The following is a 23,025-nucleotide window of genomic DNA, read 5'->3' on the forward strand; positions in this document are numbered from 1 at the left end:
TACTGCTACTGCATCTGCTGCTGCTGCTGCTGTTGCTGCTACTACTTCTACGGCTACTGCAACTACATCTACACACCTTTATTTGTATCTATTTAGAAAAAGTTTTATTTGTTCGTTGGGCATTGTCACAGGTAACATATCCATTATGTATAACTCCACAACAATCAAATTCAGAATTATGAACCTAGCTACGCTTGAGAATACCCATAACTGGTAATCTGTGTACATTTAAAAATCTTTAATACATCGTTAAAGCTAGTTTTAATGTATTTCAAGACAATGAGTCAAAGTCTATGAAAATGAAACAACTTTGTTTTTAAGAAACACCAGCATACTTATGAAACTCATTACAGCATCGATCTTTAACTAATCTTTCGTTTTAACATTTTTATATCAACGAGAAAGTCATTATCTAATACAAACGAGAATAATCACACTGATAATTGTTTGACAATGAACATGCACAACTCATTTCAGAAGTCCAAAAATAGCTCTTTTGGGCTGAATGGAGTTAGTTACGCAATGTAAACTGGATAATTTTAGGCTTTTATTTACTTATTTCTTTGAAATGAATACTTGCCAGTGGTTTGTTTTTCATAATAAATAAGAAATCATCAGCTAAATAGTATAAAAGTCATTGCCAGAAAACAACCTGAGTCAATCTCTTAATTGCACCACTTCCCATAAATGTTTCAATAGTCCATCTCCCTCAGTAAGGAAAATGTATATTTATTCCCCATCCGAAAGAAAACAGTTCCTGTTGCATACGGAAATTGGTGTACTTCAAAACTCGAAAAGCTAATTATGTATTTAAAATATATATATTTTTTAACAAAAACTTGCCATGCATTCAATGCTTCGTTTAAATGAGTGACAGACTGCCATATCCCCGCCTAAAAAGGATCAGTATCTCCCTTGCATTTTACATATGATAGGAATTGAACGATGGGCAATTATTCAAAGAAATAGTCTTGCAATAGTTATTGTTTCCTGAGTACTGCATCTCTCCATGGTAAGATTTATCTGTAAATGATGTTTTGAGTCAATACATTATCAATACGTAGGGTAATGCTGCGGATAAAATTAAGTATGAATATAAACACAGGGGAAAAACTAGCCAGACGTATGGTGTCTGTGCGCTGCACCTCCATTTAATATGATCTTTTTTAATGTGGTGTCTGAGAACTATCACAGTCTGAGCAATGCATAAACAAATTTTGATACCTCAAAGTCTGTTAAACTTATGCTCCGGATAAGACGAAAAAAGCCAAAAGGCAATAACTCAATGATATCGCAGTCACAGTTATGGTTCGAATTCACAAAACTTTTCCTATATATAATCTTCCTGTGTTTGAAAACTTTAGTCAAAATTTCAAAGGCGATGTGTAATGCTGCGGAAAAAAACATGCACACACACCACAACAGTTGGTTATAAAATAAGTAAAATGAATACAAATGATATTAAGAATATCCACTGATCAAATATTGTATATGAAGTTAAGAATATCCATTCCTCTTTTGGTTATTTAATGAAGTGGCCAGCCGTTAGATCCACTGATTCCTTTGTAAAGCATGTTTACTTGTATTTAATACTTGAAGAGAAAAATGTCACAAATGCTTTTTCATAAGAAGAATTATACATATTAATGCATTTAGCAATCTGTTCAGCAATTCTTATAATAATAATAATAATAATAATAATAATAATAATAATAATAATAATAATAATAATAATAATAATAATAAACGAGAAACATTGTAAAATATATTTTATTTTACCGCTCCAAAAACCGAGCTCACCGTGGAGGGAATGTTATTTACCCAGATGTACAAATTAGATACTTCAATTATTTTGATTGAGTGTAATTGTTTAAATAACTACATAACTTAATTTACAAACGTCAAAATATAAGACATAATTCTGCAGCACTTTTTTGCATCTCGTAGTTTCAATTTTCATGTAAATTAATGTCACGGAAACTACTGAACGCATTTTCAACGGAAATCATTTGTTCCTTCACATTTATGCTATTTTTGGGATTCTTTGCAAGATAAATGTTCTATTTATATTGACACTTCGATTTTGAGCCCGTATTTATGTACCAATAAAAATTGACAATGGTATACTTGTTAGATACTAAACATGACTACTCCTCTATAACTATTAATGTTAATTAGTCGATGGAATACACACAATGTTGATTTGTGTAATGTTTCAGACTGATTTGAGTTCTAAATATTTCAGAAGTCGTTTAAATCTTTGCCCTCAATAGTTACATTGAAATTGCTTACGTACATGTCAATACTTTCTACAAATAAGGAATGCACTGTTTAATACATAGCTCCATTACTGCCTACAAATAGATCTTCCTAGAAACTGATGATTAGTTTGGTGCATGCACTGTTGAATCCAAATGAGTTAAGCAATTTCCACAAGTCAATGTCTTGCATTCTTAGAAATGTATATTCTCCAGAGAGTTTAAAATATGGTTTGTAGAATTGCTTGTATTAAGCTTGTCCATTAAGTCATAGGTGTTTACAGTATCCTTTCAAGGTTTAATTGTTCTATATCTATACAATGTTTTTTTGTGCTATTCCAGATCATCTTTTGCATATACAATGCAGATTTTAATTACTTCTAAAAGAGTTAAACTAAGTTTGTTCGCATTTGATTAAGGCGTAGCCAGCATATCTTTGATTCCGGTTTTCCGTACTAACCATACTTTTGTCCATCCGACCCTAATTTCTTATTGACTTTTTATGACCTTTTTTTTCCTTTTCTTCGGAAATACTGTTTTATACAGCGCTCTATTTAAAGTTAATGTGGACTAAACAGCGCTGTTTTAAAGTGTGACAATAATATTTAGACTCAAATTTACATGTAATAAGACTTAAATAAAACCAACATCCCGACTTATCTCTCCTGTTATATTCAGTCAGTAAAATTTGGACAGTGTTTATACTTTATGTTTTGATAATTTGGTTTCTGATGAAACTCACTCTTGAAGCGAAAGTTTATCTATTTTGATATAAAATTGATAAATATGTAAATAATGCTTTAAAAGTGTTTTACCGCATATCAAGACAAATAAAATTAGTATAGTAGGACGGCGGTAAATGAATATAATGTAATAATGTATAATGTGAGTGTTTTTTAGAACAGTTTACCACTAATAGAACTTAATATATATATTTTTTTTTGGTTTATAATAGGTATCTCGTTCCTATTTTCTCCTTTCATACATACTACCATTCTATTGTTTATAACTTTATTTTTTAATTCATTTCTGTTCATTCGTTCATTACTAATTTTACTCGTCCTTTATGTATCTATGAAACTACACACTCGGCTCATTCCTCATAGATCTATATATTACCAGTAACGTCTCATTATATCATTTCGCTCATTTCTCAAATATTTATGTAACATTAAGAAATACTCATTCCTCCATTTTTTCATCCCCTTTTTGTTCTATGTAACATCAATAAGAGCTCATTGCTCCATTTCACTCAGTGCTTATAAATCAATGTCGCCCTTAAAATGCTGATTACTCCTTTTCACTCATATAAGATTTCAATGTGCTTTTCATTTTTTTTTATACAGAATGAATGATAAAATAACCAAAATGACAACCATCCAGACTTAGACTTACAACTTTACATGTAAACGTATTTATATTACTTATGGTTTTGAAAACATACCATATTATAGGATACTGTATTAATGACTAGAATTAAAAATGAGTTTTTTAATAAATAATGTTCTAAATAACTAAAAGGTTTTTCTGATGATACTTAATAGCAGGAAACTGCATCTATATTTGTGCTACCAACTATCTTCAGTTAGTGATCAAGACAATTGTTGACTAAGCAGTAGCCACATATATTGATGATCAGATGATGTTTTAACATATATTTACATGAAAGAACAACAGTTTGCATAAATATGTAAAGGGAATTTCATACTTATCATGTTCGAATTCCCAAGATGTATTTAAACTAGTGTGAATTATATTCAAATTGTGTTGTTTTAATTTAAAAGATCAATCTGCAAACTCAGTAAGGTGCGTCATCTGCACACATTAGGCCCAAACGAGTAATATCTAGATAAGTTTTGAATTGGTTCTCTAACATTTCAGGTTGAAGTTATATTCTCTACACTTGTTTGCTTAAAATCAATAACAATTTTTGTCAGTATGTTTTCAAATTATAGCATAGCATAGCATTCTTTTTATTTATAAATACCAGCGCCGGATCTCCAGTGTGTGGGTACCTAAGGGGCTTTTTAAGGGAATAAGATGAGAATTCGATAGAGATAATTTTATAAGTGATTATAATTTAATACATTTTGTCAGGTCTAAGATTTTGTGAGATACGTTGCAGCATTCTTTTCATTTTGATCTCTGTAATATTGCATATATGATTAACATGTCATAATACTGAAATTATTTTACAATTTTTAAAAAAGAGAATTGTATGCAAAGAAGATTATAAAATATAATTGTTAAATATATACCAGTTTGGGATTAAGTCGGGAGGGGGGCAATTTGGGAAAACGAGCCGCCGATGGAAGAAGTCGGAGAAGAAGGAATTGACGAAGTATTGCAACAGACCATTTACGTTCATTGTTATCTGAAAGAAATTCCTTGTTGGGGAGAAGACATTTCAAAGTAAGACCGGATAACGTGAACATGGCGAAAACACAATCTGACATAAGACGAGAACAAGAAGTCAGAACGCTATGTATGTTGATATAACTGACTTCTGCAGCAAAGCTTTGGAACTCACTTTCAGGAGGCACTTTCTGACACTTATGCTTCTGTTAAAAGAGCCCCGATCATACACTTCTATTTTAAGATATAGATATAACAGAAACCTCCACTTGTCAGGGGTTTTTTAAGATGCGGAAGATATACTACTGTTCTGTTTGTCAATTTAACTTGTTGTAACAATGTTTCAAGAAGACATGCTTTTATTTATGTTTCTTCCATTTTAAGTTTTAAACAATCTAAAAGACCCAATGCATTTGTACTTTTTGGATATCTTTAAGAGCACTTCATATTCTATACACTTCGTGATAATTAAACTAGTTTGTACTGCTTCAGTGTTGCCTTTCATCATTTGTAATATTTGATTCATATTTTAAACATTGTTTCTATGTAGCCATACTGTTGCTTTTCATCATCAGTATATTTAGTACTATGAATTCTTTCTATGGAGTGCTTGAAAGGTAACGTATATTTGCTTCTTAATCACTTTTAAATGCATATATATTACGATAAAAATACTATATAAGAGTGGTATAATAATGATAGAATGATAACATATCGATAACTAAGATTTGGGTTTCTTTACTGTCAAAGATGGTGTCAGTGAAACCGATTTCGTCAAAGTATGATGGATTTGCTCTCGTTGTGGGTTGGACATCGATCAGACTTGTGTTATAATAACATTCTTTAACACTTTGGTTAAAAATCACGAATGTATACCAACTACATTTTTCCAGAACAACATCTGAATAAAGCACGAAAAATATCTGAATCAATCCTTGTAATTATACCATTTTCGGTATTGTTATAAATTCTTCCAACGGAATAGTTACAATATGTGATACAGATACGATCAAGCACACAACCACAGCAACAGAATAGCTAAGTAAAACGAATTCCGATAAAGCTTTGAACCCGCGATTGGAACTTCACATCAACATTATTAAGTTATGTATTACTAAAAAGTATTAACTTGAGGTTTACCTCTGAGTATTGTAGTTCTTCACTTCCTGTTCGGACCACATATATTAGTACATGGTTGGAAAAACAATTGATAACAATCATAAAAACGTACCTGGATGTGATTGAAAATATAAAATCATCCAGGACATAAAAACACAACGTACTGAAAAACATTTCCTCATCATTACTGGTTAATGTACATAATCCAAACTGCATGTATTTGTGTATGATTGTTAAAAGGTTATCGCCTTAAACCGGAAGATAATATGGATTTATACAGTGAACAAAGCTTACTGTTGTATAAAGTTGATAGACTACCTCGATTTAAAACTGTATTGTTTCCGTGTTTTGAAAAAGATAGATGTTTAAGCTCCATATTACGATATTCCCAATTTGCTAAAAACAACGTTTCACCTTAAAACTTAATTGTCGTTATGACCGTTTTTTTTAATTTATGCAAATATATTGAATATTTAAAGATATTACTGAAAGGTACGTCTTAAACTGTAAGTTTAAATGATTTAAACATGGCACATATTTAATGTAGAGAAATATTTCTCCATATGGTGCAATCGATGATATGAATAGGGTTATTTTCAACAAAGTATGTTTAATATCGATGGTAAATCAGCCCTGTGTCCAGTAAAGGCTAACAGTCACTCAAGTTAGCAAACTGTTTTTTGTATATCCCTGTTATACATAAACTCATCAACTTCAAGCGGAGATCCAGCTATCGCGAGCGACTGTAACCTTAACTGAACACAGGGCTGGTCCTGTTCCATTAATAATTGAGTAACATATATTTTGTTTTATGATTTGTATAACAAAATTAATCTAAGGAACTTTATTTAATTGTCTTATATCTGGAGTTATTCTAAAATAGCATTTAAAACAATTTGGGAGGTAAACTTAAATACAGTTTACACGTGAAAGTAAGTATTTAATTTTAATGGGAATAATTTATTGATTAGCGAGCTATACAAGTTTGAAACAAATGGATTCACATTCTAGGCAAGTGATATAAATATAAAAAAAGATATATATATATATATATATATATATATATATATATATATATATATATATATATATATATATATATATATATATATATATATATATATATTATTAGTTTTGGAATCATTTCGGCCTAACATTGAGCCAGAACAGCTAGAAGAATATACGATCGCTTATTTATTTAATTGTTTTTTTTTCTGTTCTTATTTTCTTAGGCTTTCTGGGATGTACAGTGATACATTCATTATGATACTTATTAACAGTTTGATATGTATAAGTACATTGTTCTTCGTAGAGGTATGCGTTTAAAAGTCTAGTTGCATCGGCGCTCTAAGGGGAACTGTGTATTTTCCTTTGATATTTCTGACATGCATTTTTAGAATAAACAAGACTTTAATAGAATTCTAGTGTAAGTTCCAGAAGATTTATGTTCTCGGGCAATTTCATTTTGTATATAAGGTCAAACTCATCTCATCTGGAGTCTTTGGAAATGATAAGGTGGATTTTTTGTTTATACATATTGAAGCAAGTGCAAGTTTGAGTACTCATAAACAAGTTATAGCCTAAGTAAGCTCTAAATTCACTGATTATTCCAAGACGGTAACTTAAACAATTTCTAATAAATAAGTTTAATGCATGTTGTGTTGGTGGCAGATTTGGCATTGATACCTAAACATTTATTCGGCTTACAATGATAGACTTTCGGCAATGGTTGCTGAAACCTTATTAATTGCAGCTTTCCACTTTTGTCTTGCTCCTTGGTATCGAGAAGGCATTCATACCAACGATATTTGTTGGCAACTACCACCGCTCTTTTTAGAGGTATTGTATTGGTCGCTTAAACGTTCATTGGTAGCAATAGGGCTTTGGTCTCATATAACAATGACCATTAGTAAGCGATAATGCATTGGTCTCGAACTAAACGCGCATTTTTAATAGCGTATATGTCCCAAACGACAACGCACATTTATAGTGATAATGCATTGGTCCAATACACAACGCTCAATGGCAGAGATAAGGCATTGGTCCTATACACAACGCTTAATAGCAGAGATAAGGCATTTGTCCCTTTAACAACACTCAGTGGTATATCTAAGGCATTGGTCCTTTACATAACGTTCAATGGCAGAGATAAGGCATTGGTCCCTTACACAACGCTCAGTGGTAGATCTAAGGCATTGGTTCCTTACATAACGCTCAATGGCAGATATAAGGTATTGGTCCCTTACACAACGCTCAATGGTATAGATAAGGTATTGGTCCCTTACACAACGCTCAATGGTATAGATAAGGCATTGGTTCCTTACACAACGCTCAGTGGTAGATCTAAGGCATTGGTTCCTTACATAACGCTCAATGGCAGATATAAGGTATTGGTCCTATACACAACGCTTAGTGGCAGAGATAAGGCATTGGTCCCTTACACAAAGCTCAGTGGTAGATCTAAGGCATTGGTCCCTTACATAACGCTCAATGGCAGAGATAAGTCATTGGTTCCTTACACAACGCTCAATGGTATAGATAAGGCATTGGTTCCTTACACAACGCTTAATGGCAGAGTTATGGCATTGGCCTCTTACACAACGCAAAATGGCAGAAATAAGGCATTGGTCCCTTACACAACGCTCTATGGTAGAGATAAGGCTTTGGCCCCTTACACAACGCTCAATGGTATAGATAAGGCATTGGTCCCTTACACAACGCTCAATGGTATAGATAAGGCATTGGTTCCTTACACAACGCTCAATGGTATAGATAAGGCATTGGTTCCTTACACAACGCTTAATGGCAGAGTTATGGCATTGGCCTCTTACACAACGCTCAGTGGTAGATCTAAGGCATTGGTCCTAAACACAACGCTTAGTGGCAGAGATAAGGCATTGGTCCCTTACACAACGCTCAGTGGTAGATCTAAGGCATTGGTTCCTTACATAACGCTCAATGGCAGATATAAGGTATTGGTCCTATACACAACGCTTAGTGGCAGAGATAAGGCATTGGTCCCTTACACAAAGCTCAGTGGTAGATCTAAGGCATTGGTCCCTTACATAACGCTCAATGGCAGAGATAAGTCATTGGTTCCTTACACAACGCTCAATGGTATAGATAAGGCATTGGTTCCTTACACAACGCTTAATGGCAGAGTTATGGCACTGGCCTCTTACACAACGCAAAATGGCAGAAATAAGGCATTGGTCCCTTACACAACGCTCTATGGTAGAGATAAGGCTTTGGCCCCTTACACAACGCTCAATGGTAGAGATAAGGCATTGATTTCTTACACAACGCTCTATGGTAGAGATAAGGCATTGGTCCCTTACACACGGCTCAATGGTAGAGATAAGGCATTGGTCCCTTACACACGGCTCAATGGTAGAGATAAGGCATTGGTCCCTTACACACGGCTCAATGGTAGGGATTAGGCATTGCTCCCTTACACAAGGCTCAATTGTAGAGATAAGGCATAAGTTCAGAAATAAAGCATTGGTCCCTATTACAACGTTCAATGGTAGAGATAAGGCATTGGTCCCTTAAACAACGTTCAAAGGTAAAGATATGGCATTGATTCTTACACAACCCTCAATGGCAGAACTAATGCATTGGTCCCTTACACACCGTTCAATGGTATAGATAAGGCATTTGTCCCTTATACAACGTTCAATGGTGGAGATAAGGCATTGGTCCCTTACACAACGCTCAATGATAGAGATTAGGCATTGGTCCATTACACAACGTTCGATGGTAGAGATAAGGCATTTGCCCCTTACACAACGATCAATTGTGAAGATAAGGTATTGATCCCTTATACAACATCCAATGGTAGAGATAAGGCATTGGTCCATTGTACAACGTTCAATTGTAGAGATAAGGCATTGGTCCCTTACACAATGCTCAATGGCAGAGATAATACATTGGTCCCTTACACACGGCTAAATGGTAGAGATAAGGCATTGAACCCTTACACAACGCTCAATGGTAGAGATATGGCATTGGTCCCTTACAAAACGCTCAATGGTAGAGATAAGGTATTTGTCCCTTGAACAACGCTAAATGATAGAGATAAGGCAACGGTCCCTTACACAACACTGATTGTAGAGATAAGACATAGGCCCCGTACACAACGATCTATGGTAGAGATAAGGCATTTATCCCTTACACAACGCTCAATGGCAGAGATAAGGCATTGGTTCCTTACACAACGCTCAATGGCAGAGATAAGTCATTTGTCCAGAGATAAGTCATCGGTCCCTTACACAACGCTCAATGGCAGATATGAGGCATTGGTCCCGTACACAACGATCAATGGCAGAGATAAGGCATTGGACCCTTATACAACGTTCAATGGTAGAGATAAGTCATTGGACCCTTATACAACGCTCAATGACAGAGATAAGGCATTGGACCCTTTCACAATGCTCAATGGTAGAGATAAGGCATTGAACCTTTATACAACGCTCAATGGTAGAGATAAGGCATCGGACCCTTTCACAATGCTCAATGGCAGAGATAAAGCATTTGTCCCTAACACAACGCTCAATAGTAGAGATAAGGCATTGGACCCTTTCACAATGCTCAATGGCAGAGATAAAGCATTTGCCCCTTACAAAACACTCAATGGTAGAGATAAGGCATTGGACTCTTTCACAATGCTCAATGGCAGAGATAAAGCATTTTTCCCTTACACAACGCTCAATAGTAGAGATAAAGCATTTGTCTCTTACACACGGCTCAATGTCAGAGATAAAGCATTTGCCCCTTACAAAACACTCAATGGTAGAGATAAGGCATTGGACTCTTTCACAATGCTCAATGGCAGAGATAAAGCATTTGTCCCTTACACAACGCTCAATAGTAGAGATAAAGCATTTGTCTCTAACACAACGTTCAATGGTAGAGATAAGGCATTTGCCTCTTACACAACGATCAATTGTGAAGATAAGGTATTGGTCCCTTATACAACTTCCAATGGTAGAGATAAGGCATTGGTCCCTTGTACAACGTTCAATGGTAGAGATAAGGCATTGGTCCATTGTACAACGTTCAATGGTAGAGATAAGGCATTGGTCCCTTACACAACGCTCAATGGCAGAGATAATGCATTGGTCTCTTACACACGGCTCAATGGTAGAGATAAGGCATTGGACCCTTACACAACGCTCAATGGTAGAGATATGGCATTGGTCCCTTACACAACTCTCAATGGTAAAGAAAAGGTATTTGTCCCTTGAACAACGCTTAATGATAGAGATAAGGCATCGGCCCTTACACAACACTGAATTGTAGAGATAAGGCATTGGTACACAACGATCAATGGCAGAGAAAAGGCATTGGTTCCTTACACAACGCTCAATGGCAGAGAAAAGGCATTGGTCCCTTACACAACGCTCAATGGCAGAGAAAAGGCATTGGTCCCGTACACAACGATCAATGGCAGAGATAAGGCATTGGACCCTTATACAACGTTCAATGGTAGAGATAAGGCATTGGACCCTTATACAACGCTCAATGACAGAGATAAGGCATTGGACCGTGTCACAACGTACAATGGTAGAGATAAGGCATTGGACCCTTATACAACGCTCAATGGTAGAGATTAGGCATTGGACCCTTTCACAATGCTCAATGGCAGAGATAAAGCATTTGTCCCTTACGCAACGCTAAATAGTAGAGATAAGGCATTGGACTCTTTTACAATGTGCAATGGCAGAGATAAAGGATTTGTCCCTTACACAACGCTCAATGGTAGAGATAAGGCATTGGACCCTTTCACAATGCTCAATGGCAGAGATAAAGCATGTGTCCCTTACACAACGCGCACTAGTAGAGATAAGGCATTTGTCTCTTATACATCGTTCAATGGTAGAGATAAAGCATTTATAAGGCATTGGTCCCTTACACAACGCCCAATGGTACACCTTACACAACCTTCAACGGTAGAGATAAGGCATTTGTCCCTTACACAACAATCAATAGTAGAAACAGGGTGTTGGTCTTATACAAGAACGTTCTAAACGATAAGGCATTATTCTGCTACAGCTCAGGACGTTCAATGCCAGCCGTATTCTTCATTTTTATCTTTAGTGGTCTTGATATTGAGCTTTTATATTCAATAAACAGCTGTATATGATTGCGGTTTTAAACTAAACCAAACTCATTGATATGAATTCATGAAAATGTACTTCTTAGGTGAACATCTTTGATAACACATAAGGTACACATGAAAAGAAATCACAAGCCTAATGTATGTTTAAACATTATAACATAGTACCATGTGCTAGATGAATGTTTGTGATATAGGCCGAGTTCGTAATGTGAGAATATAATCATGGTTATAACAGACTTGACTTGCTTCATATATTCATTCACATATCGGAACATTCTTACAATCATCAATTGTTTATGCATAATAGAATGCATTAAATAGTTGTAGTATTGATATTGATATATAAATTTTCGAAATATTAAACTTCTAAAAAGACATCTCAATGGGTATTCGAATACGTTTTAAATACATACAAAGGAAATTTAGGCCATTATTTCTTTATACCCTCCAAAATGCTTTGGTATGTATATTTGAACAACAATCAGTAGATTTTTCCTTTTCCAGTTTCTTCGCATTTGTCCAATTCTTGAGACACCTCAATATACAAAATACAGTTGAGTCTCATTGAATGTCATTTTACCTGTAACAACATCGACCTAGTATGCGGTTCGAACCACTGACCGCCGGTTTGTTAGGTAGAAGAGCGACAAACTAATCTCAATGTGTTAATCTTAACTCCAACTACAATCTTTTAAAAGAAAATAAGGTTAAATTATCGGCATTAGAAGACGTATGATTCATTTAGACTTTTGAGATGTTTTCAACCCGAGCAAGTATAGTGTAACCTTTATGCGTGGTATAATACATTGTTTGTATGAATCGTTGAGTATCAGGTTACCCTTACAAATGAGATCATCGGTGTGGATCGCATACATATTGGAAGAGAAATACAAATCTAGCAATCAATATATTTACCTGAGTTGTGTCAACTTTGTTTATTCTACTGAGTTTGAATAAAGTAATATGTGTTTCTATATAGAATCGCCTCACACTTTATGAAATGAGATTTAAAGAATGGATAGTTCATATAATAACTGTTTAACTTCATTATGGATACTCTTTATACTGAGTTCAACAACATATAGTAAATGTAAGCATGTTCGCCTTCGTTTAAACATGATTCATTGTGCATAACATGTCAACAGACAATTTTATATCGGTGCTTACCGAGTATAAATGGTTAGTTCCTCGTAGATACCGAGGAAGGAATTCTACGACATCATATACTAATTGAGACATTCTACGTCGGGAATGGGAGAGAAAAATGACATAATGTATCTTCCCAAATACACTGATGTACATTGTAATTATAGGCAAGAATTTAGTACCATTAGGCTCTCTGCGTTTAAGCCAAAATTTGAACAGCTAAGTTGATAGTTATCTCAAGTACAGAATAAGAAATCCCGTAACTGAAAGGGGTTCGCACATGAGTCACCACGGGTAATGAAACCATTTTCCAAAATGTCAACTTGACGGAATTTTTAGAACGATGCAACGCTGAAATTTTTACCAATGATTGCTTCATTAAAATACAAGCAATTCAAAAGTATTCACAAGTGTAGAAGCAGAAAAAAGCGTAGTCTTGTTTATGCTGAGACATTTTTACATATCCTTTCTGTCAACAAAGGTTATTCAAAAATTAACGCTACTAACTTGTTTACATCGGTTGTGACCCGTGATGACCCATGTGAGATCCCTTCGTGTAAGTCCTCATCCTGAAGTAATAAATAATGTTTGCTCACATTGTCGAATGAAGCAATAAATATCAGGTTGTTTTAGGCCTCTTTAAACCATATCAGTACCCTAGTACCTAGAGTAAATACCTGCTGACAAACATCTTAAAGTCTATGCTGATCTCAACCAAAAAAAAAACAAATAAACTCTATAATTAACGTTGGATAACTTTGCCATGACTGTAGATGTTGTCGTAGTTTACAAAAACACCTCATCGAAACCAAATGTCCACTACATTGTATTTTGTTATTGATGCACCATGGTGTCGGAATTTGCCCCTAGAGGTCCCTGCTTCGCCTCTGTCTGTGCCGGTGACACCTTTTGTTTATTTGTGTTGATATAAAACTAATTATATAACTAAACTTATCACCTTTACATTTTGAGATAAGTTTTATACTGGACGAAACAACATGAAAAAGGGTTGTTTCTCACAAACAGTGATTGATAAAACTTTATTTAATTGGCAGCCGGCAGATGCTCTTTTGAAGCGGGTACGTGTGAGTGGAGGAATGTCCAAGAAAGAGATCACTTTGACTGGAGCGTGGGAGATTGTAGTCATTTTATAGACACGAACACGGACGAAAATAAAACTGGTACAAGTATATCAAACCATTTAAATACGATTGGTCAATTATTCATAGAAAATAATACATATACAAGTTATTTCTTTGATAAAGGTTGGTTTGACCAATTATCAAACATTTAATACATATTAAAACAAGAGATGTTTGTCAAACATTATGCCCCCCTGAGCGCCATGTTGTCAGGATTATATGGACAATTGAATGAAATATTCATGGACCGAAATGACACCTGATTTGTCACTGACATTGGATGCCGTTGAGGCAGTTTTAAGATTATGACCATTCAAAGTTTGAGGATAGAGTGTGTTATGACCATGACCTTTGACTCTATGACCTCAAAATCCATAGGAGTCATCAGCTGGTCACCAAAAATCAAAAGGCAAGTTCGAGGGCCATGGGTGCAGGCATTGACAAGAAATCACACAGACAAGCTTTTTTTCGTTCAAGGTCACTGTAACCTTGACCTTTGACCCGATGACCCCTAAAATCATAAGGGGTCATCTACAGGTGACACAACACCAAGTCTTGTTTGAGGGCCATGGGTGCAGGCATTGTAAAATTATCATTTGAAACATTTTCGCATTCAAGGTCACTGTGAACTTGACCTTTGACCCAATGACTCCTAAAATCAATAAGTGTCATCTCCTGGTCAGGCTCAACTTCCATGTCAAGTTTGATGATCATAGGTTCAGGCATTGTTGAGGTATCACTGGGAGAAGAATGGTTAACTTTTTTCTGTTAAAGGTTACTGTGACCTTGACCTTGGCCCGATGACCCCCAAAGTCACGAGGAGTCATGTACTGGTCAGGCCCTACCTTCATGTCAAGTTTGATGACAATAGTTCCAGGAATTGTCAAGTTTGCTTTCAAGGTCACTGTGACCTTGACCCCCTTAAATCAATAGGGGTCATCTACTGGTCAGGCCCAACCTCCAAATCAAGTTTGAGGGTGCAGGCATTGTTGAGTTATCACTCGGACAACCTTTTATCGTTCAAAGTCACTGTGACCTTGACCTTTGACCCCTAAAATCATCTACTGGTCATGCCCAACCTCTGAGTCAAGTCTGATGGCCATGGGTGCAGGCATTGCTGAGTTATTACTCAGACAACCTTTTACCATTTAAGGTCACTGTGAACTTGACCTTTGACCCCTAAACCCATCTACTAGTCATGCCCAACCTCCAAAACAATAGGGGTCAGCTACTGGTCAGGCCCAACCTCCAAGTCAAGATTGAGGGCCATGGGTGCAGGCATTGTCGAGTTATCAGTCGGACAATCTTTTACCATTCAAGGTACATGTGACCTTGACTTTTGGCCCGATGAGCCCTAAAATCAATAGGGGTCATCTACTGGTCAGGCCCAACCTCCAAGTCAAGTTTGAGGGCCATGGGTGCAGGCATTGTCGAGTTATCACTCGAACAACCTTTTACCATTCAAGGTACATGTGACCTTGACCTTTGGCCAAATGACCCCCCAACTCAATAGAGGTCATCTACTGGTCAGGCCTAACCTCCAATTCAGTTATGAGGGCCAAGGGTGCAGGCATTGTTGAGTTATCACTCGAACAACCTTTTGCCATTCAAAGTCACTGTGACCTTGACCTTTGACCCAATGACCCCCAAAATCAATAGGGGTCATCTTCTGGTCAGGCCCAACCTCCATGTCAAGTTTGAGGGCCATGGGTGCAGGCATTGTTGAGTTATCACTCGAACAACCTTTAACCATTCAAGGTCACTGTGACCTTGACCATTGACCCGATGAGCCCAAAAAACAAAAGTGGTCAGCTACTGGTCACACCCAACCTCCAAGTCAAGCTTGAGGGCCATGGGTGCAGGCATTGTCGAGTTATCACATGGACAACTTTTTACCATTCAAGGTCACTGTGACCTTGACCATTGGCCCGATGACCCCCAAATGCAACACGGGTCATCTACTGGTCAGGCCCAACCTCCAATTCAATTATGAGGGACATGGGTGCAGGCATTGTTGAGTTATCACTCGGACAACTTTTTACCATTCAAGGTCACTGTGACCTTGACTTTTGGCCCAATGACCCCCAAAATCAATAGACGTCAGCTACTGATCAGGCCCAACCTCCAATTCAATTATGAGGGCCATAGGTGCAGGCATTGTCGAGTTATCACTTGGACAATTTTTTATCATTCAAGGTCACTGTGACCTTGACCTTCGACCCGATGAGCCCCAAAAACAATAGGCGTCAGCTAATGGTCAGGCCCAACCTCCAATTCAAGTTTGAGGGCCGTGGGTGTAGGCATTGTTGAGTTATCGCTTGGACAACCTTTTACCATTCAAGGTCACTGTGACCTTGACCTTTGGCCCGATGACCCCCCAAAACAATAGGGGTCATCTACTGGTCAGGCCCAACCTTCATGTCAAGTTTGATGACCATAAGTCCAGGAGTTGCTGAGTTATCACTCGGACAAGCTTTGGTCTACCGACGGACCGACCGACCGACCGACCGACATACCGACATGGCTGTGCAAAGCAATATACCCCTCTTCTTCGAAGGGGGCATAATAACAATAACGTGTTTAAACTTTGATATAGATAAACAGTTTAATACACAGTTTAACATGTATCAAATAATAACTAAAAATCATGATTTATAACACGTGTTTATTAAAGGGACTTGGCACCAGATTGTCCCTAAATGCAGTTATTTCTAAACAAGCCTAGAAGTGCCAATGAGAGATAGTTTGAGCCCAATAAAACATCATTTTACATGACTTAAAGAACAAACGCAAAAATCATGCGCTGTTACAGTTTAAAAATAGCGCATAATGGTTTCCCATGTTAAAAACAGCGCGGATTGATTTTTCCGATCACCTTGCAAGTCATGTTAACGTTTCACACATAAAGCTGTCGATAAGCGTTTTAGCAACTCACTGTCATTTTTAGCAGAGTCAACCTATTTCAAAAGGTTCTGTCTATCAATTTAATCTCTTGATCTGTCGGGCTTTGTGTTTACATTGTTTAAGTAGTATCATAATCAAAACACATGGATATTTCTGCTAAACGAGCAATTTGCAAGACAAGAGTTACAAAACTTGCATGCTATGGGTTATAAGTTAAGTAGTTCTGGTAATAATCATTGTATAGTGAACAATTGCCATTAATGATAAATCATATTTGTGATTACATACTGATATCAAAATAATAGTACCATGGCTCTCATTTACAATGAAGTTGAAAACAAATATATATAATGTATACAAACATTATTGACCCGTAACATAGAATACATTTGAGCATGCTAAGTGTTTTGTATACTAAGTCTTTATATACTTCTCATATTACTTGCATTCAAATAGGAAACTTTTTATATTTAAACATATACTACCGATTCTTTATTTCTCGGCATGTTAGACAATCTTCCAGTTTCAATAGTTAGTCTATTTTATGACACTTACAATCTTGCTAGTGCATTTCTATATTTTTCAACATTAACAAGCTTCAGATAATTGCTTATCTCAAATTTGCAAAACCTTGTAAAAGGAGGCCCTTGTTGATTGTTCTATTCTGCTATACCAATTGTGAATAAACGTACTAATGACACACTGTTTGGAAAAAAAGAATGTTTTACATTAACAACCACTTGTCCTAACTTGCCGTGAATGCCAAAGTAACATAGCATATTTCGAAACAAAGATATCCTTTTTAGAGTGTACACTCTAGGATTTTTTTCAAAGTCATGTTGTTAGACATAATACATAACTTTTTCAGGTTTTCTATCTTAACAGTGTACAATTCTCAACCATATTTAGCACTAAATGTTATGCAAAGCGATGACAATCAAGCCTACCTAATAACGCATAGGGAAAGTTATTTTGTGTAGATAGTTTTATGCACAAGAGGCATGGTAAACATGGTATGAACTATTTTTCTAAAACTGGCGTGCATAAAACCAATCAAATCCGTCAAGAGCATGATCAACTCTTATAATTGAGAATTTAAGTGTCTCTATAATTCGTTTATTACTTTTTGAGTTTGACCCGTTTATAATTTTAGACTCTGTATCTATGAACCGCTTGCAACTGAAACAACTCTGAGGGAAAAATATTGCCAAACTATCTCAATTCAAACGTTGCGATGATAAATCTGTTAAATGTCAGGTACCAGTTTTTTTAATACAATTATTTTAGCCTAATCTTAATTGACAGTAAGGTTTCATTTAACACAGTGTTCATGTATAGTACCTCAGTTGAATATCCACACTAGTTTGTGCAAAAATAAGAATGACATTTACATACATCAACAATAATAATTTTAACAAAGAAACGTCTTTGCCTTTTGCTCCGTAAAGGAACAACTCATATTACAAATCATTATGACATAGAGAATATTAGAAAGGACTTAGGCACTTTCCTTGTCGTACACCCAAAATAGTTCCTTATATTTCACTTTGGCGCTGGACACGAAAGCACTGTCGCCGCTACACTTAAACGGCACTGTACTGACTGCGCTATCCTGGTATAAAACCTGGTATACAATAAAAATGGTGTCTCCAACATAATTTTGAAAACTGCTAGTCAAGAGTGTAATTTCTCAACAGGAGAGTGCTCTTTCAAGCGACAAAGTAACTTAAATAAATGACACAGAGTATTCCTAAATGTATTCAATTTTCTTCTAGAAAGATATTTTACCATAACTAATTTGAAGCTTCCACACTCTTACTTTCCACAAGATTTCTCATTCTGTGATTCAAAGGTAGCCAGTATTATTTTGTCTGTTTTTGGCCATTAATGCAGTCGCGGGATACCAAATGTGCGGGCTTTTTAATGTTCTCGCGTACAAGTCCATTTGTTTACTTGTTGCCTTGTGAAGAAGACTGCGTTTCGCTAGTTGTTTTTTTTAAACGCCATTTGAAATACCTTTTACTTTCATGTAATTTATGCACCTGTTTTGAATCCAGAATGATGCTAAACTCAATTCGTGGAGTAAAACGTTTAAAGCGTTCTGCAACCATACAATATTACGTTCATAACACACTGCTAAAGTGTTATATTTTTCAGATAATTGTGCATTTATTGAATCTTTTGGACCGAACTCTACAAGAAACAGAGCAATGTTAAGACGACCACTGAGCAAAACACCTGTTGTTATTTCATTTCAAGCTTTTACAAACACCGATGCTGGTAAGATAACATATTGACTAGTAGTTTGTGACTATAATGATTATGATTTAATTCCGACGATGTGTTTCAATGATTTCTTTTTGATGATGTCATTTTGTTATAAAAACAATAATGACCTTGATAAATGCCACAATGAGGAACGATAGTTGGTTTGCAGCGCAATCAAATATTCCTTTCAGGAACAATTCGAGTGTTCTTGAATACATCTAATACTTATGAGCTAATCTGGACCTCCTTATACGGTATGAAGAGAGACACGTGGGTTCATCAGCAACTTAATTTCTTCGGAATAGAATCGCAATTTTGGGTGATATTTGAAGCAGAAAGAGCGTTTACCCCCGATTTTGAACACAATAAAGTGGCAGTAGATGATATTACTGTTGATCATATCAACTGTAAGTATTCACTGTTTTCATGAGATTTTTTCCATGCATGTAGGTCATTTTCTATACGTTGTTTTTAATTGACCCCAGTATGTGCATCTCTCCGTTGACCTTGCAGATCCCCAACATTATGGATAGCCATATTATTTTACTAAGTATCAATATTTTGATAGTGTGTTTTGATCCCATTATGTGACTTTGATCTATATGCCTTAAAACAAAATCATATTTAATTTCGTGTTTGTGTGGCCAATCCTTAAGCTTTCCAAAGTCAAATGTACATATTCGAAAATCTCTATAACAAACAATTTTATTATACTCATATCATTTCAGTTATTCAAAATATACAACTTGTAGACGGTCCTACACCTATGTCTGGGCGAGTCGAAGTGTTAATAAATAGTCGTTGGGGGACTGTTTGTGTGGATCGAGCCGATATTTTCTTTGCCGCGGTTGTTTGCAGAATGTTAGGATTTTTAACGTGAGAAAACTATTTTATAAAAAAAATGAAAACCACAGGGACAAGCTGCACATACTTGATTGTCAAAATGTTTCAAATATAGTGCCGTAAACAAGATTATCACATTGTCTGTTAGGTTGAACAGAATAATAGTATATTCTCTCTGAGTTTAAAAGGCATTCTCACAGGAGAATGATTTAAAGATTCAAAGATAATAGATTCATTGCTTTTGATAATTGTTGATATGGTATATTGATGGGTCAAAGTAAAGGAGATGCATTTGAAATAATCGAGAAAAAAGCCTGCATAGAGATCAACCTTTTCATGCATACATTTTGTCCAAGTTTTGCTTGCAAACATAATGTCCAATATATTCTTTCATACATAGGGTCCAATCTATGTGTTTATACAAAGTGTAAACTGTGCATGCATACATAGGGTAACCTATGCTTGCATACATAGTGTAACCTTTGCTTGCATACATATTCCTCGACCTATGCTTGAATACATATTGTCCACACGTGAACAAAAGTGGAAACAAATGATTTGTAAATGTTCGTACAAAAGTAATAACTGAAGCTGGGCACTTTTCCTACACGGTACCAAATCAACAATTTTACCACAGTTAATTATCTGTAATGAAATATGCCCAAAATGCAATCAATCAGTGCTACAAGTACATAGGTAAGATCCTTCATGACATTCGGGGACGATACTTTTAATTAAGCGTCAAATGAGTTAACCGCAATAGACAAAACAAAAAAATTGAATTGAACAATCACGTTTTTCCAGCAAAAAGGTATTTTCTAACAAGATGGTATTATTTTATTCTCTATATCGTTTTTGTCGACCCTTATTAAGTCTCTGGCTCAGATGGTTCTAAATGATTCTAAATAGTCCATCGATACATGAAATCACCTGAATCCAAAACACGCATGATCGTGACATATAATTATAGGAGTAACTATAGGAATGCATTTTCAGCAGTTACAAGACTTCTATATTATTTGTTTTATACCTTTTCTACGAAAATATTAGTTTAACCTCCTGCAACACAATGACCTTAAAACACGGAGAGATAGTTGTACATAAGTTATACATTTCCCTACATATTTGATTATGAATCATCATAAACTTACTCGTTTTTGCAGGAATAATGCACAGGTACTAAGTTTGCAATGGTACCAGCGTGGCGTTGGGACACAGCCGATATGGTTAGACCGTGTTACATGTAATGGGTCTGAACGCAGACTTGAGGAGTGTAGACGTTCACGTTATGATTTCCACGACTGCAAGCATTCTGAGGATGTTGGAGTTGCCTGCTATAATAAGACAGTCATTACGGCTAAAACGACTACAACGGCTTCTTTACAAGAAGGTAATCCAATATCCATTGATAAATCTATTCACTGTGTTTCTTGTCTTGTGAGGGGTTGTGTCTCTTTTTTCGTTTATATAATTCGTTTGGCTTTTAGCAAGTCTTACCAATAGGTTGGCCATGAGGTGTCCATTGACATTGTGTACCTCAAGCAAGGCTAACTAATAGGTTGTCCATGCGGTGTCCATTGTGGACCTTATCCTTTAAGTTTGAATCTCTACCTATTTGATTGAGATTCTTTCCCGAAGCGATGCAAACAGATTGGAAATAATTAAATCATTAGAGTTTATTGATTTGATGATTGTCCAAAATGATCCCGTAGAAAAATTTGGCGTAATCACATATTTTATTATTTCTTTTGAGATTGCAAAACAGATTATTCTCTTAAAAATTAATTTTATATCTACAGTCAGTTTAAGTTTGAGTTTAATTCATAACACTCTTAAACTTTATGCTGTGTTTTAGATGAACCTGGGAGTCATACGAATAACTACATTTTGATTATTGTATGCAGTTCGATAGCTGCAGTAATGTTCTCTATCGGTCTCTGTTGTTGTGGATACTGTTGGCATCGTTATCAAATCTTTTCCAAGGACGCAATAAGACAGCAAATCAGTCAAACACAATATGAGGTGGAAACAAATGCAAACACTACAATCACTGTAAATACCCTGCAGAGTGATGGAACACACCCCAAACCCGACGACCCACCTCCGCCTTATTCGGAGATATGCTTCTTACCCTCCAACGATGGATACACAATGCAAGCGCACTACCATCTCTTGTCCGAACCTCCATCCTATGATTATGTGATGGCTTCTCCTCGTGATTACAACGTGCATTCATAGATGATAAATTCAAGTGGCCTTCGGAATTGTTTGGAACGTAGACATCAATGTTTTGAATTACCACTATACTTGTAAATACATGTTATATTTTGTAAATAAAATGATTCCTTAAATATGCACTTTTACTCCCTAATAAGATATACAATAATTGATAATTTACCGAAACGATGACCAAAAAACAAATGTTCTTACGAAGGATACCGTTGTTTTCTTTAAAGAAATGTACAGCAAAAACGATATTTCAACCTTATGAAACCTCATTTCTATTGCAGCAACTAAGAATGTACGTAAATTTCTCTTCTGTGTCTATTAAAATCAGAACAACTAACTGCGTTATTACCGAATTTAATAACCGAACACAATATTGTTTTCGGTTTAAGTTGCATCTCCCTTTATCAAATTTGTGTTGGTTATTTGACAGATTTACTCCTACAAACATTTGAAACAACTCCATTTTCATGTTCCTATGCGGAGTTGCAGGCAGTTTCTTAAAAGTATGATGTATTTATTGCATGGAACGTTACAGCAAAACCTTTTTCCAAAAACATAGATTATACATAATCAGACAAACAGTGAGAGTCAAATGCAGACATCAATACTAACACCTTGTTTACTACAAAACACACACAGA

General features: G+C 35.8%; 1 protein-coding gene across 2 annotated transcripts; it reads left to right on the forward strand.

The window, feature by feature from the left end:
* The first annotated feature begins 12,838 nt into the window (after nucleotides 1-12,838).
* Nucleotides 12,839-22,507, forward strand: LOC128236987 (uncharacterized). Of its 2 annotated transcripts, none has more exons than XM_052952151.1 (7): nucleotides 12,839-12,943; nucleotides 14,055-14,186; nucleotides 19,203-19,325; nucleotides 19,505-19,720; nucleotides 20,042-20,189; nucleotides 21,320-21,546; nucleotides 22,012-22,507. In XM_052952151.1, the coding sequence occupies exons 1-7, from the start codon at nucleotides 12,868-12,870 to the stop codon at nucleotides 22,392-22,394; spliced, it is 1,305 nt and encodes a 434-aa protein (XP_052808111.1). In that variant the 5' UTR covers nucleotides 12,839-12,867; the 3' UTR covers nucleotides 22,395-22,507. The 2 variants fall into 2 exon arrangements, with proteins under 2 accessions (XP_052808111.1, XP_052808112.1); XM_052952152.1 differs by having other exon boundaries at nucleotides 14,055-14,180.
* The last annotated feature ends 518 nt before the right edge of the window (nucleotides 22,508-23,025 follow it).

The sequence above is a fragment of the Mya arenaria genome, chromosome 6 (genome assembly GCF_026914265.1).
Source record: "Mya arenaria isolate MELC-2E11 chromosome 6, ASM2691426v1".
Classification (NCBI taxonomy): domain Eukaryota; kingdom Metazoa; phylum Mollusca; class Bivalvia; order Myida; family Myidae; genus Mya; species Mya arenaria.